The 24,901-nt window shown below is 39.9% G+C and overlaps 1 protein-coding gene across 2 annotated transcripts in view; it reads right to left on the reverse strand.

Moving 5' to 3' along the window:
- The window catches only part of Clec1a (C-type lectin domain family 1 member A), a 29,255-nt gene extending 4,787 nt beyond the window's left edge, over nucleotides 1-24,468 (reverse strand). For both annotated transcript variants that reach the window (XM_031383602.1, XM_031383603.1), the window contains exons 1-5: nucleotides 24,363-24,468; nucleotides 23,809-23,928; nucleotides 7,123-7,221; nucleotides 5,744-5,920; nucleotides 115-266 (exon numbers count right to left, since the gene is read on the reverse strand). In XM_031383602.1, coding sequence (XP_031239462.1) covers nucleotides 115-266; nucleotides 5,744-5,920; nucleotides 7,123-7,221; nucleotides 23,809-23,928; nucleotides 24,363-24,462 — 648 coding nt within the window. In that variant the 5' untranslated portion in view covers nucleotides 24,463-24,468. The remainder of the gene's footprint in view (nucleotides 1-114; nucleotides 267-5,743; nucleotides 5,921-7,122; nucleotides 7,222-23,808; nucleotides 23,929-24,362) is intronic.
- Nucleotides 24,469-24,901: the final 433 nt, after the last annotated feature.

Raw genomic sequence — 24,901 nt, forward strand, 5'->3', positions numbered from 1 at the left:
TGGGTGGAGAGAGGATGGGGGTGGGTGGGGAGAGGACAGGGGGGTGGGGAGAGTATGGAGGGATGGGGAGAGTATGGGAGGGACTCCTTCAAATGCTGAGGCTTAGGATCTTACCAGCTCTTCCTGTGTGCTTATCTTCAGCATGGTGGCATTGTCAGCCAGGCAGAAGTATTCACAGCTCTGCCAGTTTTTACTTTCTTTATAGAACTGGTAACATTTGTCCCCATGCCACTTCCATTTTTCTGGGCAAGGACTGCATCTATGTCCTTGGAAGAAAAAAAAATACTTAGGTTAGCTATCTCTGTATGGATGTGATGTTTCCTCTTTTGGAAATAACAGTGATATTCCAAGAAGTAACTTATATCTCTTAGATGTTTGAATGAGCACCTGTACTACCCACTCCACACCAGGAATGACCAATCATTGAAGTGAAACCTTCAGTGAAAATTAAAACAGATAGTATTAACATGCAGTGGTGGATCTGGTGATAAATGACCCAAAGTTCCTTGCCTATGCCTTGCAGAATGTGGACAGAATATCCTTTTGTGAGGTGGTTCATAGGACTATGCTGTGATTCGGATATGAAATTCTTCCCATGGCTTCATAAGCACTGGGGACATAATTCTGAGCTGGTGACCTTTGGGGACATGATTGGATCCAGATAGCTTCAATATCGTTGATGAGTGGATTCCTTGATTGGTTCTGAATATGACAACTTTCGTGGGAGGTGATGAAAATAGCAGCTAAGTGAGAAGTTAGTCACTGGGGCCTGTTTTTAGGGCTGCATTGCACATAGCACTTTTTTGTGTATACCCTTTTCTCTGCTTCAAGGATGGCATAATGGAAGCTGCCCCACAGCGGCCTTCACTGATACCATGGGCTGACATGTCTGAAGCTGGAAGCTAAATGAGTCTTACCCTTTTCAAGTTGTTTATCAGGTGTTCTCAGGTGTAGGTCCCTTGGACCCGTGCTGTATATGTATGTGTGTGTTGGGAGACAGTGAGCACTTCCAAGCCAAACAAGGAAGTGCAAAGAGCTGAGAGTAAGATGGAATACGTAGGTACTTTTTACATGGATGGGTAGGAGTGTCATGAGTATCATTGTATGGGTGTCTGGACTTTGACTTCTGAGAGTCAGGAACCTGCATCTAAGTCTAGTGTGTGTGTGTGTGTGTGTGTGTGTGTGTGTGTGTGTGTGAGAGAGAGAGAGAGAGAGAGAGAGAGAGAGAGACTGTGTGTGTGAGAGAGAGAGAGAGAGACTGTGTGTGTGTGTGTGAGAGAGAGAGAGAGAGAGAGACTGTGTGTGTGAGAGAGAGAGAGAGAGAGTGTGTGTGTGTGTGTGAGAGAGAGAGAGAGAGAGAGAGAGAGAGAGACTGTGTGTGTGTGTGAGAGAGAGACTGTGTGTGTGTGTGTGAGAGAGAGAGACTGTATGTTTGTGTGAGAGAGAGAGAGACTGTGTGTGTGTGTGTGTGTATGTGTTTGTGTGTGTGTGTGAGAGAGAGAGAGAGAGAGAGAGAGAGAGAGAGAGATTTAATCATATCCATGCTTGCACCACTATTTTATTCTGGAGGAGATGGAAATTTGGACAATGTTTACTCACTATGTTTACATATTGAGCCATAGATCATGCTTTCTGTTAACCTTTTGTTTTGAGGCAGGGACTTATTAAGTGACCCAGTGATAGAAACAAAATTTCCCCAGCACACCCACGAATGGTATATGTGCATCTGTTTAAAAATGTTCGTGTTTCAGGGGAAATGTGTACTTCTGATCAGTGAGATGAAAGTGTGCCATGAAAATGTACTGCTTTCAGATATTTTGCTCCTGACATGTAGAGCTAATAAACATTGGCATTAGAGTTCCCAAGCTGAACACGGCTGTTTCTGTCTATATAGGAAGCTTCATGTGACAATAACCACAACATGGTCAATGCAGCAAAAATGTTCAGCAAGGCAATACTCTAAGGCAGATCAATTAGTTTTATGACACAGGGAAACTATATCATCCAAAAACACATGGTCATTTTTTATTAGTTTTTTTTCAGTAGATTATGGGTATATAGAATATCTGTTTATATTTCTGACCCTGACTTTCTTTCTTACATATTAAACTCACAGATTAGATAATTCATTCCTAGTTCCTAACTTTTTATATCACTTTCTATTTAAATTGTGTATAGTTTACTTGCATAGATTTTTTTTTCACTTGTCTTTTGTTTGGTTTTTTTTGAGCCACCTAGATGAGAAAACTGGATTATCTCTTCGATGATTTAGAATCCTAAGAAGGAAAAAAAGAGTCCACTGGGTTGTCAGAGAAACAAGAAAAGAAGGAATCGGGGTAAACGAGATCACTAGTCATGTGGAAAACAATCACTTCGAGAAGTGGGCCTCGAGACACTGTTTACTGAGAAAATCACTTGCTCCTCTGCTCATGGGGAAGTGGTGTGGGGAGGAATGATGATGAAACCTTGGTACTTTAGAGTTTCCCAAAGAGAAACCAGTAAGGACTGCGAACCGCAGGTTGTTTTCTACGCTTGTGTGGTAGAGAGGGCAGAAGAGAGGGCCGAAGTGAATGTAGTGTGCTATGATGCAACTTTCAAGAGGGGAATAGCTCCTTCACTGGGGACCCTGTGCTCAGTCCAATGGATGGCTATGAGCCTCTACTTCTGTATTACTTGGGTACTGGCAGAGCCTCTCAGGAGACAGCTATATCAGGCTCCTGTCAGCCAGTACTTGCTGGCATCCACAATAGTGTCTGGATTTCATGACTGAGTATAGGAGGGATTCCCAGGTGGAACAGTCTCTGGATTGTTCTTCCTTCAGTCTCAGCTCCATAGTTTGTTTCTGCAACTCCTTCCATTATTTTGTTCCCCCTTTTAAGAATTAATGAAGTATCCACACTTTGGTCTTCCTTCTTCTTGAGTTTCTTGTGGTTTGTGTATTATACTTTGTGTATTCTGATCTTCTGGGCTAATATCCACTTATCAGAGAGTACATACCATGTGTGTTCTTTTGTGATTGGGTTACCTCACTCAGGATGATATTCTCCAGATCCATCCATTTCCCTAAGAATTTCATAAATTCACTGTTTTTAATAGCTGAGTAGTACTTCATTGTGTAGATGTACCACACTTTTATATCCATTCCTCTGTTGAGGGACATCTGGGTTGTTTCAAGTTTCTTGCTATTATAAATAAGACTGCTATGAACATAGTGGAGCATGTGTCCTTATTACATGTTGGAGCATCTTCTGGGTATATGCCCAGAAGTGGTATAGCTGGGTCCTCTGGTAGTACTATGTCCAATTTCTGGAGGAACTGCCAAACTGATTTCCAGAGTGGTTGTACCAGCTTGCAATCCCACCAGCAATGAAGGAGTGTTCCTCTTTCTCCATAACCTCTCCAGCATCAGCTGTCATCTGAGTGTTTTATCCTAGCCATTCTGACTGGTGTGAGTTGGAATCTCAAGGTTGTTTTGATTTGCATTTCCCTGGTGACTAAGGATATTGAACATTTCTTTAGGTGCTTCTCAACCACTCACTATTCCTCAGTTGAAAATTCTTTGTTTAGCTCTATGCCCCATTTTTTAAATAGGGTTATTTGGTTCTCTGGAGTCTAACTTCTTGAAGTTTTTGTGTATATTGGATATTAGCCATCTATTAGGTATAGGATTGGTAGAGATCTTTTCCCAATTTGTTGGATGCCGGTTTTTTCCTATTGACAATGTCTTTTGCCTCAGAGAAGCTTTGTGATTTTATGAGGTGTCATTTTGTCAATTTTTGATCTTAGAGTGTAAGCTATTGGTGTTCTGTTCAGGAAATTTTCCCCTGTGTCTATGTTCTCGAGGCTCTTCCTCACTTTCTTTTCTATTACTTTCAGTATATCTGGTTTTATGTGGAGGTCTTTGATCCATTTGGACTTGAACTTTGTACAAGGAGATAGGAATGGATAGATTTACATTCTTCTACATGCTAACCGCCAGTTAGCCAGCACCATTTATTGAAAATTCTGTCTTTTCTTCACTGGATTGTTTTAGCTCCTTTGTCAAAGCTCAAGTGACCATAGGTGTGTGGATTCATTTCTGGGTCTTCAATTCTATTCCATTGATCCACCTGCCTCTCACTGTACCAATACCATGCGGTTTTTATCACAATTGCTCTGTAGTATAGCTTAAGGTCAGGGATGGTGATTCTACCAGAGGTTGAAGGAGCTAGAGAAAGGACTTAAGGAGCTGAAGGGTTTGTAGTCCCTTAGGATGAACAACAATATGAACTAGCCAGTACTCTCAGAGCTCCCAGGGACTAAATCACCAACCAAAGAATACACATGGTGAGACTCATGTCTCCAGCTGCATATGTAGCAGAGGATGGCCTAGTCAGTCATCAAAGGCAGGAGAGGCCTTTGGCCCTGTGAAGGTTCTTGGCCCAGTGTAAGGGAATGCCAGGGTGAGGAAGCAGGAGAGGGTAGGTTGGTGAGCAGGGGGAGAGGGGAGAGAACAGAGTTTTTATTGTTTTTATTTTATTTTATTTTTCTCGGAGAGGAACCTGGGAAAGAAGATATCATATGACATGTAAATAAAGGAAATATCTAATAAAAAAAGAAAGAAAAAGAAGAGGGGAATAGCGAGATGGTGGCAAGTCAAGGGGGCACTGAAATAATGTTTAGAATTATCACTAGTGATAGTTTTGGTTTGCCTAATTATTGTCATTTTTATTACCCTTGATCCTTTTTAGATTCATATTTTTAAGAAACAAGCCATGGGTGAACTAAAACAACTATAATTTATTTATTTTTTACATGCAAAATTATATAAATTTTATTGGAATATGACAGAGTCCAAAAGGAGACCTTCATTGTTTATAACAATTGACATTTTAAAATGCATTCAATATTTGTACACAGGATGTTTGAGGCTGAGATATAAGTTAAATGTTCAGCCTGCATTAGCATTCGCTTCCTGATTCTGGGGACCCAGAGCTCTAACAGAAATGAAAATTTGAGCCTTTTGTCTTTTCCAAAGAGAAACCCTAGGCTATGCATGTTTTTTATGTTGAGAGGAGTATACATGGTAGGACTGATTGTTCTGGCAGCATGTGTGTAGTAGAGGATTGCAAAAATCAGTCATCAGTGGGAAGAGAGGTCCTTGGTCCTGTGAAGGTTTTGTGTCCCAGTGTAGGGGAATGTCAGGGCCAATAAATGGGAGAGGGTGGGGTGGCAAGCATGGGGAGGGGGGAGCCAACAGGGATTTGTTCTTATTGTTTTTGTTTGTTTGTTTGTTCCTGGGAGGGAAACTGGGAAAAGAAAAAACATATGACGTGTTAATAAAGAAAATATCTAATATAATTTATTTTAAGTTCTCTAAATTTTGAAATAATCCCTGCATGAGTCTAACATTGGAAAATTGTAGTTATAACTCTCCCAATGCTCTCACTGGGCTGGATTAGTGTGTATCAACATAACTGAGGTGTATCCCTGTGTTTAGTTGCTGGTGGTGGTGTTTTGGTTACTCTGAATGAACTACTATGTTTTAAGTGCTCACATGTGAAGCATCTCTCCCTATACCATGGCTGAGATGCGTAGAAGCAATTATAACCCAATGTCTGATCAGGATCACGCAGCTCAAACTGTTTATTGAGATGGCAGGAAAAGTACTTCTAAAGAAATGCGTGATTCTAGTTACCCTGATGGGAAACTCAGGTTTAGATAAAATAATTTTTAGAGGCCAGAGAGACAAGGACATGCTTACCTCCACTTTTGTTGTAAAGTTCACGACACAGTTTTACAGCTACCTGCTGCAGAGTTTCAATGAGTTTTCTGTTCTGGGTCTGGAGAGACTGTAGATGTCGGGACATGTTCCCCAGCTTTTCATCCCTTTCAGTGATGCTGTCTTGCTGAATATTGGAGAGCTGGTAGAACTGAAAAACTAAGTCAAGGGACCAAGTCAGACTGGACAGCTCATATGCCTATTTCTACTACCCCAAATATGGGGGAGACAATAAAGCATATAATTTAACAGCTTCGTCTGGAGAGCTCACATTGCCACATCCAATGGCATAGTTAATTGCATCCTTCAAGGCAAATCTATATGTCCACCTCTGTTGGAAAATGTGAAGCCATAATAGTGGTTCTTAACTTTGGAAGTTAAAAACCCAATCCCAGTCTGTGTCCTTGCTCAACAAATATTTTATGTGCCTAAAACCAATATAAAACTACAAATCTATGCATCTATTGGACTATGTTGAATATTGGAAAGATGACACATCCTATTGTTGACTCTATTATTAAAATGTTCCGTTCTCATTTTTATAGATTTGTGGATTTGCAGTTATGTTCCATGAGGTTAAGTCACTGCTTTGATGTTGCTCAACTAAAAACATTTCGACACAGACTTGAAGTTCAGTTTTCTATATCTCAAGAAATGTGTCATAAGTCATGGGAGTTTACATTCCTAAAAGAAAAGGTGATTACAAGACAGTGCTATATCAAGATTACATACATTTTGGCATAGTGAGAGCTAACAGGATTTCTTTATAACTTTTAAATCTATAGATTTGACTTTTCCTTTAGCAGAATCAACTTGTGACCTGATCTGATTTGGTGTGTGGCTATTGCCTGGAGTCACTCTTAGCAGTTCAGGAAGGGGTCAGACGTTCTTAGTCTAATGAAGCCAATTCACCAGAGTCCATCAAGAAATTTACCTTCACAGCTTTGGAATGGAAAGGTATTACACATGCAATCTTCCTTGTTTGATTTTCAAACATTTTCCCGGCAAAATAACTGTATTATTTGCAAGCCTTTTGATGGCAGTGACTGAGCACTTCTATGCTCCTGTGTAGAAGGTGGATGTGTGTAGAAACCACATTCCCCTGCACTGTAGGTGTTCTCTAAAGTGTTTATTTACATACATGTAAACAGATGGCAATACTTATCTCAAACAGATATTTTCTTCTAACTGGAAAATGCTTGCTGTGTTTCAATATATTAACTCCTAGTCAACCAAACAACTGCTTTTAGAAAGATGATGAGACTCTAGAGTTAGGGTTTTAAGAAACTCACAGCAAGAGTTTCTTGTCCTGCACAAACTGAGAAACCAGGAACCTTCCCCAGATTAGAGTGCAGACTTACACACAAGGCCCAGGGCTGCCAGGCCAACGAGCAGCACCAAACACAAGGTCAGCAGGGTCAGGGCCACTGGGCGCCAAACTGAAGAGGGTGTCCCATTCTCTGCAGGGAACAAGGAGAAAGTATGGGTGAGCTTTTCTCCTCTTGGATTTAAGTCAGTTGCCATCAGGTACAGAGGTTGGAACACCTTCTAGATGCAAATTAAAGGCAGTCAGGACTTTGTCCTCTGTCCTCAGAGTCTTGGCTACAAAATCCTTTAAGCCTTCTTTGTGCATCTAGTTCATTTACAAGCCCCACAATTTCTATCCTCTCGTCAAGGCCTACATTATGCTTTACCATGACTTTTAAATGGTTGTTTTTAGAGCCTTATGCTTGTCAAGATTCTGACTGTGGAGGCTAAGTGTTGTTTACACACCTTTAGTCCCTGCACTCAGGAGGCAGAGGCATGAAGTTCTCTATGGGTTGAAGGCCAGACTGGTCTACATAGAAAGTTCCAGGCCAGTCAGAGTTACATTGTGAGACCCTGTCTCTCTCTCTCACACACAGTAAGTCAAAAACACAAACACAACAAAAATGTTGATTGTGAACAATTGTTACATATGAATGATATGAAGCTAGGCATGAGATGACTATAATCCCAGCAGCATAGGTAAAGGTAGGGAATCAGAAGTTCAAGGCATTAGAAGTTTAGCGGCATTAGAGAGTTAGAGACCAACCAGTGTTGACACAAAGAAAGAAACAAATAAACCAAAACCCCAAGAATGTCAAACCTTACCAAGCAGCAACTTTATACATCATCGATTCATTTGTTCTTAATTTACAATATGCCCTGTTCCCAGTATTCCACCTATGTATCTTTAGGAAAACAAATGATATATGCTTGCTTTACTGATTCTCTTTGGAATCTCCTACATGAAAGCCATAATTTGTGAGAGTGTTACATATTCATTTACTAGATTTATATCTTCTCCTAAGTAAATTATAAAAGAACAAGATTGACAGTTTCTCAGAGCTGAGTGTAAAAATATCAAGCTTCACACCAGTCAAACAATAAATTAAAACATAGAAAGCCACACTATAGAGTGTATCTTCTTCTTGACTTTGTTCCTATGGTTTGACCTGTCACATTGGAGAAGCAGTTGTGTCACGAGGAGACCGATCTCCCAGTGAAATCATCTATTTAGGTTATGACCAAAGGCAACTGATAGAGTTGAATTCTCAGTGCAAATAATATCTGGAGTTTGTGATAGAGCAAAGTCAGAGTAGAACCTGTGTATTCTATATTCTCTATGTTCCATTTAACTGAGAAGGCAAGTCAGGTTCTAAAACAGAAGCAACAAACATACAAATTCACTTCCAACTCACTGGAAACCCACAAATGATTTAGGGATTTAGGCAGGCCATGTTCACTTTCTCCTCCGCTGTCACCTGAGTTTTTGATCCTAGCCATTCTGACTGGGGTGAGGTGGAATCTCAGGGTTGTTTTGATTTGTATTTCACTGATGATTAAGGATATTGAACATTTCTTTAGGTGCTTCTGAGCCATTCAGTATTCCTCAGTTGAGAATTCGTTGTTTAGCTCTGTACCCCATTTTATAATAGGGTTATTTGGTTCTCTGGAGTCTAACTTCTTGAGTTCTTTGTATATATTGAATATTAGCCCTCTATCAGATATAGGATTGGTAAAGATTTTTTCCCAATCTGTTGGTTGCCATTTTGTCCTATTGACAATGTTCTTTGCCTTATAGAAGCTTTGTAATTTTGAGGTCCCATTCTTAATCTTAGAGCATAAACTATTGGTGTTCTGTTCAGGAAATTTTCCCCTGTGTCCATGAGCTTGAGGTACTTCCCCACTCTCTTTTTCTTTTTCTTTCTCTCTTTCTTTCCTTCCTTCCTTCTTTGTTTCTTTCTTTCTTTTTCTTTTTCTTTTTAGATTTTTCTTATTGTTATATATAAGTACACTGTAGCTGTCTGAAGACATTCCAGAAGAGGGCATCAGATCTCACTATGGATGGTTGTGAGCCACCATGTGGTTGCTGGGATTTGAACTCATGACCTTTGGAAGAGCAGTCAGTATTCTTAACTGCTGAGCCATCTCTCCAGCTCCACTTTCTTTTTTATTAGCTTTAGTGTAGCTGGTTTTATGTGGAGATCCTTGGTCCATTTGGACTAGAGCTTTGTACAAGGAGATAGGAAAGAATCAATTTGCATTCTTCTACATGTTAACCACCAGTTGAGCCAGCACTATTTGTTGAAAATGCTGTCTTTTTCCACTGGATGGTTTTAGTTCCTTTGTCAAAGACCGAGTGACCATAGGTGTGGGGGTTCATTTCTGGGTCTTCAATTCTCTTCCATTGATTCACCTGTCTATCACTGTACCAATACCATGTAGCTTTTAATCACAATTGCTTTGTAGTACAGCTTAAGGTCAGGGATGGTGATTCCACCAGAAGTTCTTTTATTGTCGAGAATAGTTTTTGCTATCCTTCATTTTTTGTTATTCCAGTTGAATTTGCAAATTGTTCTTTCCATCTCTGTGAAGAACTGAGTTGGAATTTTTTATCAGGATTGCATTGAATCTTTAGACTGCTTTTGGCAAGATGGACATTTTTACTATATTATTCCTGCTAATCCATGAGCATGGGAAATCTTTCCATCTTCTGAGATCTTCTTCTATTTCTTTCTTCATAGACTTGAAGTTCTTGTCATACAGATCTTTCATTTGTTTGGTTAGAGTCACACCAAGATATTTTATATTATTTGTGACTATTGTGAAGGGTGTTGTTTCCCTAATATCTTTCTCAGCCTGTTTATCCTCTGTGTAGAGGAAGGCCACTGATTTGCTTGAGTTAATTTTATATCCAGCTACTTTGCTGAAGTTGTTTATCAGGTTTAGGAGCTCTCTGCATTGTTTAGAGTCACTTATGTATACTAATATATCATCTGCAAATAGTGATAATTTGACTTCTTCCTTACCAATTTGTAACCCTTTGATTTCCTTTTGTTGTCTAATTGCTCTGGCTAGGACTTCAAGTACTATATTGACTAGGTAGGGAGAGAATGGGCAGCCTTGTCTAGTCCCTGATTTTAGTGGGATTGCTTCAAGTTTCTCTCCATTTAGTTTGATGTTGGCTACTGGTTTGCTGTATATTGCTTTTACTAAGTTTAGGTATGGGCCTTGAATTCCTGATCTTTCCAAGACTTTTATAATTAAGGGATGTTAGATTTTGTCAAATGCTTTCTCAGCATCTAATGGGATGATCGTATTTTTTTTTCTTTAAGTTTGTTTATAAAGTGGATTATGTTGATGGATTTCTGCATATTGAACCATCCCTGAATCCCTGAGATGAATCCTACTTGATCATGATGGATGATTATTTTGATGTGTTCTTGGATTCAGTTTGCAAGAATTTTATTCAGTATTTTTGCATAGATATTTACAAGGGAAATTGGTTTGAAGTTTTCTTTCTTTATTGGGACTTTGTGTGGTTTAGGTATCAGAGTAACTGTGGTTTCATAGAACAAATTAGGTAGAGGGCTTTCTGCTTCTATTTTGTGTAATAGTTTGAAGAGTGTGGGGCAGTGGTCTGTTCAGGCAACTTAGGCTCTGTTGAGTAATTTGCCTTGAGCCCTGGAGCCTCAGTGGGCAATTTCTGCTTGTAGGGGGCGGAAGGAGTTCAGCTATAACTCCTGAGTCTTTGGCTCCTGTTTCAGTCACAACCCCTCACAGCTGCCCCCACAGGAGATGTGTGTTCTATCAGGAAGACAATGCCTCAAGCTCCTAGCATACTAGCTGGACCCTACCCCCAGTCATCTGACCACAACTAGGCATGTCTCACCCCAAAGACTAATAGCCATGCCCCATACAATATAAGGAGCAGTTTGCCCCCTCCTCCTTCTCTTGCTTCTTCTCTTCCTCTCTTGCCCTCTTTCCTCTCTTGCCTTCTTCCCCTCTTTCCTGTTCTCTGTTCTCTTCTCTTGCCTTCTTGCTCTCTTGCTTTCTTCCTCTCCTTTCTCTCTCTCTCTCCTTCTCTTCTCCTCTCCTTCCTCTCCTTTCCTTCTCTCTACTTGACTGGTCTATTTTCTCTTTCCTATAATAAAATATCTCATTTATACACTGCCTCCTTCTTGACTAACACACCACACCATAGGCCTCAGCAGCAGGGAGAGAGAGAGGCTCAGCCATCAGCCTCAGCAGTGAGCCGCCCACGGTACAACAGAAGAGTATTGCTATTAGATCTTCTTAGAAGGTCTGATAAAACTCTGCACTAAACCCATGTTGTCTTTTTGTTTGTTTGTTTGTTTTTTGTTTTTTGTTTTGGTTGGGAGATTATTAATGACTGCTTCTATTTCACTAGGGGATATAAGACTGTTTAGATCATTTATCTGATCCTGATTTAACTTTGGTACCTGGCATCTGTCTAGAAAATTGTTCCTTTCATTCAGATTTTCCAGTTTGAAAGAGCAATTTCCAAATTCATCTGGAATAACAAAAATCCAAGGATAGAGAAAACTAATATCAACAATAAAAGATCTTCTGGGGAAATCACCATCCCTAACCTCAAGCTGTACCACAGAGCAATTGTGATAAAAACTGCATGGTATTGGTACAGTGGAAGGCAGGTAGATCAATGTAATAGAATTGAAGACCCAGAAATGAACCCCCATACCTATGGTCACTTGTTCTTTGACAAAGGAGCTAAAACCATCCAGTGGAGAAAAGACAGCATTTTCAACAAATGGTACTGGCTCAACTGGCAGTTAGGCTGTAGAAGAATACAAATCAATCCATTCTTATCTCCTTGTACAAAGCTCAAGGTCAAATTGATCAGGAATTTCCACATAAAACCAGATACACTAAAGCTAATAGAAAAGAAAGTGGAGAAGAGCCTTGAGCTCATGGGCACAGGGGAACATTTCCTGAACAGAATACCAATGGCTTGTGCTATAAAATCAAGAATCGACAAGTGGGACCTCATAAAATTGCAATGCTTCTATAAGACAAAGGACACTGTCAATAGGACAAAATGGCAACCAATAGATTGGGAAAAGATCTTTACCAACCCTATAACAGATAGAGCACTAATATCCAATATATACAAAGAACTCAAGACGTTAGACTCCAGAGAACCAAATAACCCTATTAAAAATGGGGCACAGAGCTAAACAAAGAATTCTCAACTGAGGAATACTGATTGGCTCAGAAGCACCTAAAGAAATGTTCAACATCCTTAATCATCAGTGAAATGCTAATCAAAACAACCCTGAGATTCCACCTCACCCCAGTCAGAATGGCTAGGATCAAAAACTCAGGTGACACCAGATGCTGGTGAGGTTGTGGAGAAAGAGGAACATTACTTCATTGCTGGTAGGATTGCAAGCTGGTACAACCACTCTGGAAATCAGTTTGGCGGTTCCCCAGAAAATTGGACATAGTGATACCTGAGGACCCAGCTATACCTGGGCATATACCCAGAAGATGCTCTAGAATGTAATATGGATACATGCTCCACTATCTTCATAGCAGCCTTATTTATAATAGCCAGAAGCTGGAAACAACCCGGATGTACCTCAACAAAGGAATGGATACAGAAAATGTGGAACATTTACACAATGGAGTACTACTCAGCTATTAAAAATGGTGAATTTATGAAATTCTTAGGCAAATGGATGGAACTAGAAATGGATGCACTCACTGAGAAGTGAATATTAGCCCAGAAGTTCAGAATACCCAATACAATTCACAGACCACATGAAGCTCAAGAAGAAAGACCACAGTGTGGATACTTCGTACTTCTTTGAAGGGGGAACAAAATACCCATGGTAGGAAATACCGAGACAAAATTTGAGGCAGAAAGTGAAGGAAAGACTATTTAGTGACTGTCCCACCCATCCTGTATACAGTTACCCAACCCAGATACTGTTGTGGATGCCAACAAGTGCTTACTAACAAGAGCCTGATACCTGACTCCTGAGAGTCTCTGCCAGTACCTCACTAATACAGAAGTGGATGCTCACAGCCTTCCATTTGACTGAGCACAAAGTCCCCAATGGAGTACCTAGAGAAAGAACCCACAGAGCTTAAGGCTTTGTAGATCCATAGGAGGAACAATATTAGCCGAACAGTACCCCCAGAGCTCCCAGGGTCTAAACCAACAAGCAAAGAGTACACATGGAGGGACCCATGGCTCCAGTTGCATATGTAGCAGAGGATGGCCTTGTGGGACATCAATGAGAGGAAAGGCCCTTGGTCTCATAAAGGCTTGATTACCCAGTGTAGGGGAATGCCAGGACAGGGAAGCGGGAGCAGGTGGGTTAGTGAGCAGGGAGAGGGGGAATGTTATGTGGGGGAGTTTCAGAAGGGATAAAATTTGCAATGTGAATAAAGAAAAGATCTAATAAAAATGTTAAAAAAAGAAACAATATGGGGGCATAACAATAGACACCAAGGAAATCCAGAGCATCATAGGGACATACTTTACCAATCTACACTTTATATCATTAGAAAATCTAAAGGAATAGACACTTTTCTTAATGTCTATGTGATGTGCCAAAGTTAAATAATGACCAGATAAGCAATAGAAGCAAGCCTTTTGCGACTAGTGAAATTGGGTCTTTCATTAAAATCTCTCTACATAAAAAGGCCAGAGGCAGATAGCATGGAATTTTACCGACTTTCAAAGAAGATTTCACTCCAATATTACTCAAATTACTCCACTAAATAGGAATAGAAGGAACACTGTCAAATTCTTTTCATAAAGCCATAGTTACTCAGATATATAAACAACATACAGACTCAACAAAAAAGAATTACAGACCAACTACCCAGATGAACACAGCTGCAAAAGTTATCAGCTAAATATTTGCAAACCAGATCCAAGAACACTTTAAAAAGATCATCCACCATGATCAAGTACACTTCATCCCAAAGGTTCAGGAACAGTTCAACATACAAAATCAATAAATATAATCCACCATATGAAAGACAAAACCCACAAAATCATCTAATTAGATTCAGGAAGGCCTTTGGTGAAATTCAACACTCTTCATGATAATAGTCCTGGAAAGATTAGAGAAGGAATAAAAGAAACTTACCTCAAATTAATAGAGGCAATTTATAGCAACCCCACAGGCAATATCAATCCAAATGGAGAGAGAACTCAAAGCATTTCTACTAAAACAAGAAACATGACCAAATTGTCCACTCTCCATATCTATTCAACACAGTACTTAAAGTGTCAGCTGTAGCAATAAGACAACTGAAAGATATCAACAGAACACAGATAACAAGGGAAGACACCAATGAATATTTATTTGCAGATAATATGATAGTATTCATAAGTGACCCTAAAAACTCCACCAGCAAACTCCTACAACTGATAAACACTTTTATCTCTGTAGCTGATTATAAAATTGATACACAAATCTAGTAGCTTTCCTATATACAAAACAAAAAGAGACAGAAAAAGAAATGAGGGAAGCATTACCTTTCACAGTGGCCTCAAAAAACATAAAATATATTATGGTATCTCTGACCAGGAAAATTAAAGACTTGTATAATAAAAACTTTAAGACACTAAAGAAAAAATGAGTAAGACATCAGAAGATAGAAAGATTTCCAATGACCAGTAAGATTATGATAGTAAAAATGACAATCTTAGCAAAAGAAATCTATAGATTCAAAGCAATCCCCATCACATTCCAACACAATTCTTCACAGAATTTGAAAGGACAATTTTCAGCTTCATATGGAAACACAAATATCCAGGAAGAGCTCTCAAACTGTAGTACAGAGCTCCAAGACTAAAAACTATATGCTATTGGCATAAAACAAACACATTTATCTATGCAATCTAGTCAAGGACACAGACATAAATTGATATACCCATGAACACCTGATTTTTGATGAAGAAGCCAGAAATACACCCTTAAAAAAATGACATCATTGTCAACAAATGATGCTAGTCAAATTGAACAAGGGCATGTATAAGAATCCAAATAGATCTATACTTATCACTCTGCACAAAAAATCAAATTTACTCCAAGTGGATCAAAGACCCCAACATAAGGTCAAACACAGTCAATCTGATAGAAGAGAAACTAGGAAATAATCTTGAGCTCATTGGCACAAGAAAAGACTTTCTGAACAGAACACCTTTACCACAATTAATAAGATGAACAGTTAATAATTGGGACCTCATAAAACTGAAAAGCTTCTGAGTAGCAAAGGACACTATCATTTTACCAACTACACACCCAATAGAGGGGTAATATTCAAATATATAAAGAACTCAAAACCCAGCCATCAAGAAAACAAATAATTCAATTAAAAATGGAGTACAGAGCTAAATGTAATATTCTCAAAAGAAGATATACAAATGGTTGAAAAACACTTAAAGAAATATTCAACATATTTAGTTATTAGAGAGTTGCAAATCAAAACTACCTTGAGATTTCTTCGTATACCAATTGGAATGCTCAAAATTAATAAAACAAGTAACAGGTCATGCTAGCAAGGGTGTGGAGTAAAAGAAACACTCACCCATTGCTGGTAGTGGGGGGGCAAACATGAAAAGCCTTTATAAATTCAGTATGGCAGTTCCTCATGACGTTGGGAATAGATCTACCTCAAGATTCAGCTACACTGCGCTTGAGCATATACATTCATAAAGGATGCTTCATCTTACCACAGACACACTTGCTCAACTATGTTCATTGCTGCTTCATCCATAATACCCCAAAATTGAAAACAACCTAGATGCTTGTTGATGGGTAAATGGATAAAGACAATGTGGTACATTTTTACAATGGAATATTGATCAGCTTTATTTTTTTAAAAAAAGGAATAATATTTGAAAATATGGATGTAACTAAAAATTATCCTAATTGCGTAAGCCAAACCTAGAATGAAAAAAAAATGATATGTATTTAATTGTAGGTAGATGTTAGCTGTTAAGTCTTTGACAAGCAAGCTACAGTCTATCTAACAACAGAAATTAGGTGTAGACTAAGGAACTGGGTAGGAGGAATGGATTTCCCTAGGAAGGGGAGATAGAATAAATAGTTATTGATGGACAAGTCTGGGAGACTGGAACAGAAGGATCAAATGGGTATAGAGTGAGAAGAGAAGAAGGAGGAGCGAATACAGGAAGAGACAATTAAAACTAAGGCCACTTGTTAGGTTATATGGAAACCTAATATAGTAGAAGAAGCTTCCTAAAAAAAATACACACATACAAAATACCAAATAATGGAGGAGATAGAGCCCCAACTGGACATCTCTAGTCATCAAACACAGCTTTCACTACCAGGGATGGGTTTCACCTCATATAGATATTGGCCATGTGGGTACTCTAACTCAGGCTATTGCCGACACTATTGGTTGCTTTCCACAAACTGATGGTAGAGTCCTATTATTGAAGACAATGTCCATACAACTCATTGAACGTATAGAATTTGGGCTGTTGCCTATTTAAAACCTTCATCATTACTAATTAGTGTTCACACAACTGAAATGTACTCTTCACTCCACCAAAGAAGAATGATAAAAACCAATAGTCCAGATACAAACCCTTTGATCTACAATGATGGCCTTCATGCAAGATTCACTAATACAACAATGGCATGAAGTTGTGGTGGTAACTACCCAGTATCTAATTAGATTTAAGGCCCACTTCATGTAATGGAACCCTTCCCCCAACAGTGCTCAGATGGCTCAGAACCTGAGACTAGATTGACCAGAGATCTAGGGGAAAACTAAATACTACTGTTCCGCTAAAGGGACATAGTAATAAAATGACTGACTCCTAATGATGTTCTGCTACACTCATAGATGTGTGCCTTGCTTTGCCATCATCAGAGATGTTTTCTCCTGTAACAAATGGGAACAGAGACCCACAGCCAATGTGTAGAGAGAGTGCAAGCTTAGAAATCTCAGTCATAAGTGGGATACCTCCATCAAATCTTTCCCCTCTGGGTCAGGGACTCTTCCAGAAAAGGAGACAGAGAAAATGAAGAGCCAGAGGGGATGGAGACCACTGAGAAAACACAGACTTCTGAAAATGGCTGGACCAATGCATGTATGAACTCACAGACTGTGGCAAATGGCACAGGCCTTGCATAGGTCTGCATCAACTGGGATTTCAGCACTGAGATGGGAAGTGAATACAAGCTGCTATCCCTAATCCAGAGGCTGCCTCCAACTGACAACCACTTGAGTTTTCCCTAATGAAATCTCATTGGGGCAATAAACCACTTTTAAGAGCAATCCCCATGTCTGGCAGTAGATAACCAACACAAAACCAATTCAATATCAACTTTGGGGTTTCTTTGTCTCATAATGTTTAGTCAGGGCATTAATTTTATTTATTTTAATTTTACTGTTATTATTATTTAGCTAACAAGTCCTTTGAATATAGATTACAGCTTTCAGTTCTGTATTTTCGTGGGATTCTTGTGTGTGTGAATGTGTGTGTCTCTTATGTCATATATGATTCTTGTGCTTTTTCTCTGGCTCATTCCTTATGTTTGTTTTATCCTATTACAATTTGTTTGATTTTAGTTTTTATTATTTTATTTTATCATTATTATTTAGATTCCTTCTTGTTTTCTCATGACAAAGAGAGTGTAGATTTAAATAGGACAGAAGGGATGGAGGATCTCAGAAGAGCTGGGGGGTGGAAAATTGTCATCAGAAATATTGTATGAGAAAAATCTACTTTTAATAAAATCAAAATAGATAAAAAACCCACTTTCTTCCAGAGAGAGCCTCTATATTATATATTCTAGGCACAATGATATGAGTTAGCCACTATTGCTACAGTGAAGCAGGAGAGCTAGCACAGACATAAGAGATACGATGCCTATCCTCATGAACTTACACGGCGTAAGGAAAATATGCCAAAATTCAGAGAGGAGAGATGTGAATGTATTTCATTTTATATTTTAAAGTGTAACTCATGTTTCTTAACAGTCTTCTCAATAGACAGGTCACATTCTATTTAGGAGGAATTCCAAAGCATGTTTCATCCATGATAACAATTTCATTATGACCCCACCTGATTTAATGACTTCCAGTAGCTTTACTGTATTTGAGAGGAAAGTCCCAGAACATGTTCTTCCTTAGCCAGACCCCCTGCTCCTTTCTTGTTTTCCTAAGTATACCGCTGTTGCTCTAAGCTCCATTGCTGTCCTCACAGAACCCTTCTGTTATGCCCTTGCGACCTCAAAGTTGATTCTTCCTTAGTTCTCGGTGTTTTCTCTGCCTTTGCTTCTGCAGCCAAGCTCCCATCATAGAATGGCATTGAACTGAACGGTTTCCCTTTCCCCTGGATGTTATTTTCCCTTCTGGATGCTTTTCTTCTTGTTGTGAGTCTAAAGTTCCTTAATTCTGCCCTAAATGTTCCCAACAACGCTGAACTATCTCTCTAGGGACCACCTCCACCTTAAAAAGATTTTTCTTTTTCACAAAAATAAGCTGCCTGGGAGGTACTTACTTTTGGCTTAGCTTTCTTGTAGTTTTGGGTTTTAAAGGAGAATCCTGATGCTGTCTCCTGGGGCATGTTTATAAAGGGATGTAGATAGGCCAAAGAATGACATAAACATCTCCCTCCAGGAATGCTGAGATATATATAGAAGAGAACACCATCTTCCTGTGTCCTCTAAATACTGCTATGTTATAAAATGCTAGAGTGCCGGAGTCAAGTTTTGAATACAAAACCCTTTGTTGTTACAGGAAACTTGATGTATTAAGAGTATTGTCATACTTGATTAGTTATTCTTCATCAGGCAGCGGAGGAAAACTACACTCCCCCAAACTAAGAGCACATCAGAAATAAAACAGACATCATTAAATAAGGGCTATGAAGACAGCCCTGGAAGGTAAGGGGTCTTAGAAGCTAGAACAGAAAGAGAGTTTAACTTAAGAAATTTGTACAAAGGCCACGCTGGATACATGTAGCAGAGCCAGGATGCATTCATTCATCAAGCTTAGCCCTGTACTTTGTGCATTCCATTTCTTCCTAGGAAGACTTTCCATCTTCAGCTGAATAGTTCCCTGTGACGCTTCATGATGAGTTCTGTTGTGATTCTCAAAACCAGTTTATAGTGATCTCAATTCTAGTCCAAAATCACCATCTCATTTTCCGCCTCCAAACTCTATTTGACTTAATTTTGCCTTGAGATACATTCTATCTCTGACATTATGCACCAGGATCATTGTTATTTTCTGATATCCTCTCCACACTGTCATCCACCTAGTGGAAAAGTCACCCAGTGCTCCATATTTCTTTTTTGGCAAGTCCAGGATGAGTTTTGTAGACCTGTAACAATTGACACCTTCCCTTGGGATGTACAAAGCAAACTGTTGATTTAGATTATTCTGTGTTTGCTAATACCTCAAAAAACAGCACCTCCCCAGTGCCCACGATGGTGTTTAATATTTAGTGGGTATGCCTGAAAGATTTATGAGATCACGGGAATGTGACTTGTGCCTTATTGCTGCAATGACAGATGTGTAGAAGTGAAACTAAAAAGCAGTGAGAAAAATTCAACAGCATCACATTAATAAGGGTAGGACAAAACAGAAACTGAATTGACTTTTAAATACGTTGTTTTCAAAGTATTACTAATGAGAGTGTATTTTTTTTTGTATCCTTTTGGTAGGATAGCATTTCCACTGCAGCAGGACTCTTGTTCCTTCTGTGACATCATTTGCCTATTCTTGATGTTGTTCTGGTGAGCTTGCCATTCTTTTTTAGTTCACAATATGGTTAGACTCTCTTCCATCTTAAAAACCAATTTTAAATGTCCTCACCCAATCTTGTGGCACCTCAGCAACGACACATTATATTTTCTACAAAGAAGATGAAGAAACGGGATGATAAAAATCCTAACTAGTTTCACTTCATGAGCAGCCCCCTTTTGAGACATTGCTATAAAATAAGCAATAGCTTGACCTCGGGTGCTGGTACACAGCAGTGACCATGACTCTTGGGAGAGATTGAGTTAGAAAGAGCTTTGAGCTGAGGGGCATTCTGAGCTACGCAGGGAGTTTCAGCCTTAAAACATTATGATTACGATGATAAATAAACTTCTATTTTCCTCCTTATTGTTGAAATAATGAGCTGTGTCTAGTCTTCTCTTACATGCTCTGCAGTATGCTATTTTTAACATTCCGCCCCTTGCCTTGCATTGTGTCTCCCACTATTTTGAGTTTACTCTCCCAGGCTTCCTGATTCTTCTTTGTACCAGAGCCCCACTTCTGCTCTCTCTGCTGCCCCTTTCTAGCAGCCTCTGATTGGAACTTCAAGTCCTCCCGGCTGTGGCTGATATTCCCTAGATTGTTTCCTTGTTAGTCAGGTTTTTTTTTTTTTTTTTTTTTTTTTTTTTTTTTTTTTTTTTTTTTTTTTTTTTTTTTTTTGTAGGTTTCTGGCTTTATATGTCCTCCCCCAGTGATCTAATTAATTCATGTAAATTTTAATTTACATTCCTATTACTTAAATGATTTACTCATTTGTCATGTATTCATATATGAATACTACAGAGGTATCCAGACCAAACGTCTTACCCCGATCCCAGATTCTTACTACGTTCATATTTAGCCCAAAATTCTAACCTTGAACTCAGATTCTTCAAATATATGTGTCTTTAGACAGCTCTAAATGTGTCTCACCTTCCAGACCCTTGGACTCAGGCTGGATTCGTCACCCTATGAGTCTTCCTGAGGTCTTGACAGCACCTTCTCCACAACCCCTGAGAGCAGCACCTACAGCACGTCTGAGTACTCAGTCAACCTTGACTCACAGAGCCTGTCTCCGCACTGAGAACCTGAAGGAATCCTTGAAGCTCCTTCCCCTCATTATCTATCACTCTCTCATTTTCCTTCTTACTCTTCTTCCTCAACTGGGGAAGTACCTGGACCAGGGATAAAACAGGACATTGACTCATCCAGGTCTGTGGATTCTCCTTCAGTCTGTTATCAGCATAGCCTAGAGATACTTCTAACACATATCATTTGTCTCCCTGTATCTTTCTCCTCTTCATTAATCTCATTTAGAGCAGGCCTAAAACACTTTGGAGGGCCTAAAAGACTCTCCTTAGCTCTCTAGACCTGCTCCTCATAGCTACCTCCCAGTTCTGTGCCTCAGCCATATTTAATGCAAAGAGTTTTTTTTGAAAACACAGAGTTCCTTAAAATCCCCTTCACATTCCTCTCATAAGTCTTTCTCTGTAGAGCATCCTCAGCCTGGACAGTCCCACTACTGGTTCTTTATAATATGGAAAATTCTAGACCAACTCAGTGCAATGGTTACTCTCTCCAGAACTTTTGGAGTCTCCTCTAGCCCCTACACACAGGTGGCCAGGCTTTCATGTGCTTGTATGTGCTCTGAGGTAGTATGGTATTATATATAAAGCTGAGCTGGGAACCTGTGTCCCACATAGTTCATAGCGGATGGTCTGCCGTGTTTGGCACTATGTGCCTAGTCCTTGGCATACTTTATCAGAATTTGTGGAAATTGAGTGTACAATTATTTCTTACATTTTTGGCTTTCTGTCTTCATAACTGTTTGGTAGTTTTAGATAAGCACAATTGTTATACAGATAACATTAGAAATCTCAAATACACTTGTGTTTATTTCTAACAGTTCAAAAAATAGTTTAAAAATGTCCACTTATATTTTGTCACAGCATCATATTGAATCTGAAATTACCCAAAATTCTGATTTCTACTGCTATTTCTACAGCAGAGGTGTGTAAAAAAAAATGTTTTCTTACGAAAAGTTTTTGTGGCATTCCTCTAAATGTTCGAGGATCACAAGAAGAAATGGAGATATCACACCGGGAGGCTGAGGAAAACTTTTCCAGATGTTGGCTTCTGAGTCACTTCCTCGTAACCTTCCCTCCCACTGTCCCAACTTCCATTTCTTACAAGGAGGTTGCCAAGTGCTGTAGCAAGTGTTTCATCTCACCCCACCTCTGTCTCCACCCTTCGATCTCGAGGCACTTAGTTGTACACACTGTTCCTGCTTATGCAGATCATTAGCCCTTCTCTAGGCAAAGGTGAAAAAGTGAAATTGCACGTTGTCCTCTTGAAACGATGGCCCTGGGAGCTGATTGTTCATGAGCTTTGTGAGACGAAGATCTATCCAACTATTTTACCCACTTCCTGCCCCATCCCATCTTTCTTCCTGCAGCCACTGAGCTCCAGGTGAAGGAAGCTGGAAATCCCCAGTATCCTTTTCACAGCTCTCTGGAGAGTTTAGTGGGAAAACAAGAAGCCATATCGGTAAGCCTCAGATGAACTGTCATTGATAAAAAGAAAGTGTATGGAATGGCTTTATTGAGGAAAAGGGTTTTTGTTACTTCTGTTTACTGTTAGCTGAAGTGAATATGGAACAAACCTGCATCCAGAGCTTAAAGCAATGCCAGGCACAGCATGTGCACTAATGCCTACCTCCCATCTTTAATTCTTCATTAGCAATGTCACCGAGTCCCAGGACACTAAGGTCACGAAGTGGTCAGTAGCCCACTTGGTGTCAGAACTTGAACATACCGGATGCAATCGCCCTACTGAGTGGGGTCTTTGCTCTAGCATCAAGTGGAGTGTCTGTGGTAGACCAACCAGATAAGTCCCTATGTGTGTGGATTATAAAGATGAGTAGAACTAGAAAATTCTACCCTATCGTAAGATAAATAACGGTAACAAAAATAGTAAGACGTAAGCCGAATTAAGTGTCTTCTAATATGATTTAATAATTTGAATATTTTTAACGGTAATAGAAATAGTAAGACATAAGCCGAATTAAGTGTCTTCTAAGTATGATTTAATAATTTGAATATTTTTAAATCAACAGAGCAAAGGGTGGCAGAATATGCTCGTGCCTGCTTATGACCCAGCTCCTGAGGAGCCGGAGATAGGAAAGTTGCAGGTCTGAGGCCAGTAGGCAACCTAGGGAGACCCCGTCTCCCACTGAATTAAACCAAGTCTACAGCGCAGCTCAGTTTATGCTGTTGCCTACTGCAGGAGGACCCTAGGTTCAATCTCAGCCCCAAATCACATATTTTTCAGACCTAAGGGGAAACATCAGGATTTACTTCCGATATCCTCGATAAAACAGAGGGTAAAACCAATACGTGGCTCTGGCATGGCTCCTCCAAGATCTTGCAGATTCAAGATGCAAAGATTCTAACAAATACTGGAGTTAATTAGCCTCGTTGGAAATCTCTTCCTTAAAGTTAAGAGTTCAAAATTGACAAAAAAATGAAATGGTCATTTTTATCACCCTAAATTTCCAAATCCCATCACAGGTGACAGTCCACATGGACAACAAGAAGCTCGGCTGATTTGGCCTTCGTGAGAAAGGAAAGGAAAACAGCTGTTGCTTTAAGGTATATACCGCTCATCCTTCCCTGCTCTACCTAATTGGAAAGCTCACATTCCCTCCTAGCAAACTGCTAAGCCAGCAATACAGTGTTAGAGAATCAGGCCTCTGTGTGGATGCTCGTTCCATTTTTCAAATGTTACATTCGAGTAGACAAATTATAGAAAGTGCAGTTGCCCCTCACTGTAAGCCATGGGAAGATTCCCTCCCTTCCCTTTGCCTTGTACATGCCTAGGAAAAGTGCCTCATCTCACACTTTTCTCCAGAGATCTGATCTGTTTGGATTCGAGGAGACAGAAGTAAGTACCTGAGTGCCTGGGCTCTGCACGTCTGGTGGCAGTGGAGGTTCCAGAATACAGGCTTATGGTGGTGTCATCGTCATCGAGCATGTCCCTTGTGCTGCTGTATTTGGCCTGCATCCTGATTCCTGCGGAGATGCCGGTGAGATGTGCTCAGATTGCTTGAGGCCGCCTGTCTACCCTCAGATACCTCAGGAAACCAGGCACTGAGAGGCATTCTTAATAGTCTCTCCCTGCTTGCAGCAAGGGAAGCCTCTGACTCCAGTTCCTGCATGGAGAGGCCCGGCCCCTCCCCTCTGAGCCTGTATTCAGAATGCCAAGTTAGTCTGGCTGAGGGGAAATCGCATGTGTTTTCTGGATGGGCGGTCCGTGAACAGTTATTAAAACATCTGCCTTTCCCAGACCCTGGCTGCATCTGTTTACAAATCTTTCAGAACTGCAAGGTGGGGATGATGAGCCCTCCCAGTAGCACTGGAAGGTCCTCTGACTCTAAAGCCTAATCAGAACTGGGCTGCTTTTTTTTTTTTTTTTACCCAGTATGCACCACGATCTGATTACTCACCTGTACTTTTGGGGAAGGAGGAGAGACTCTTCCTGTCTCCAAAGGCAGAGTGCACAGCATCATTCACTGCGAGTCCCCGCAGCAGAACCCCTGAAAGCATCCAATCGATTTGACTTTTTTTTTTTTATTTTGCTCAAAAAGAAAGTGAAAGCTATCTAGGTGAAGTGATTTCTTTGGAGGTCACATAGCTGGCTAGGGTCCAATTACTTCTGAAAGTTCATCCCTGTTGTCAACTTCATATCCTTTTTTCTTCCAGTATCCGGACTTTGTTTAACATTTTATAATGCGCCAGGCACACTGTAATTACAAGCAATCCTGTGCTCTCTTAGCAGTCCCGATTTACAGCACTGTTGCTAACCACTGTGCAACTTTGGGAAGACAACTAGCTATGGGTTCCTATAGTTGCTAAGAAATGAGAAAACTGTCCCCGTCTGTGTCCAGCCTTACTCCTGATCCAGAACAGTATAATCTATTATTTGTCATGTTTGAGTGTGTTGCAATAACTGAATACCTGAGACCAGATCATTCGTACAAAATGA

The sequence above is a fragment of the Mastomys coucha genome, unplaced genomic scaffold (assembly GCF_008632895.1).
Source record: "Mastomys coucha isolate ucsf_1 unplaced genomic scaffold, UCSF_Mcou_1 pScaffold20, whole genome shotgun sequence".
NCBI lineage: Eukaryota > Metazoa > Chordata > Mammalia > Rodentia > Muridae > Mastomys > Mastomys coucha.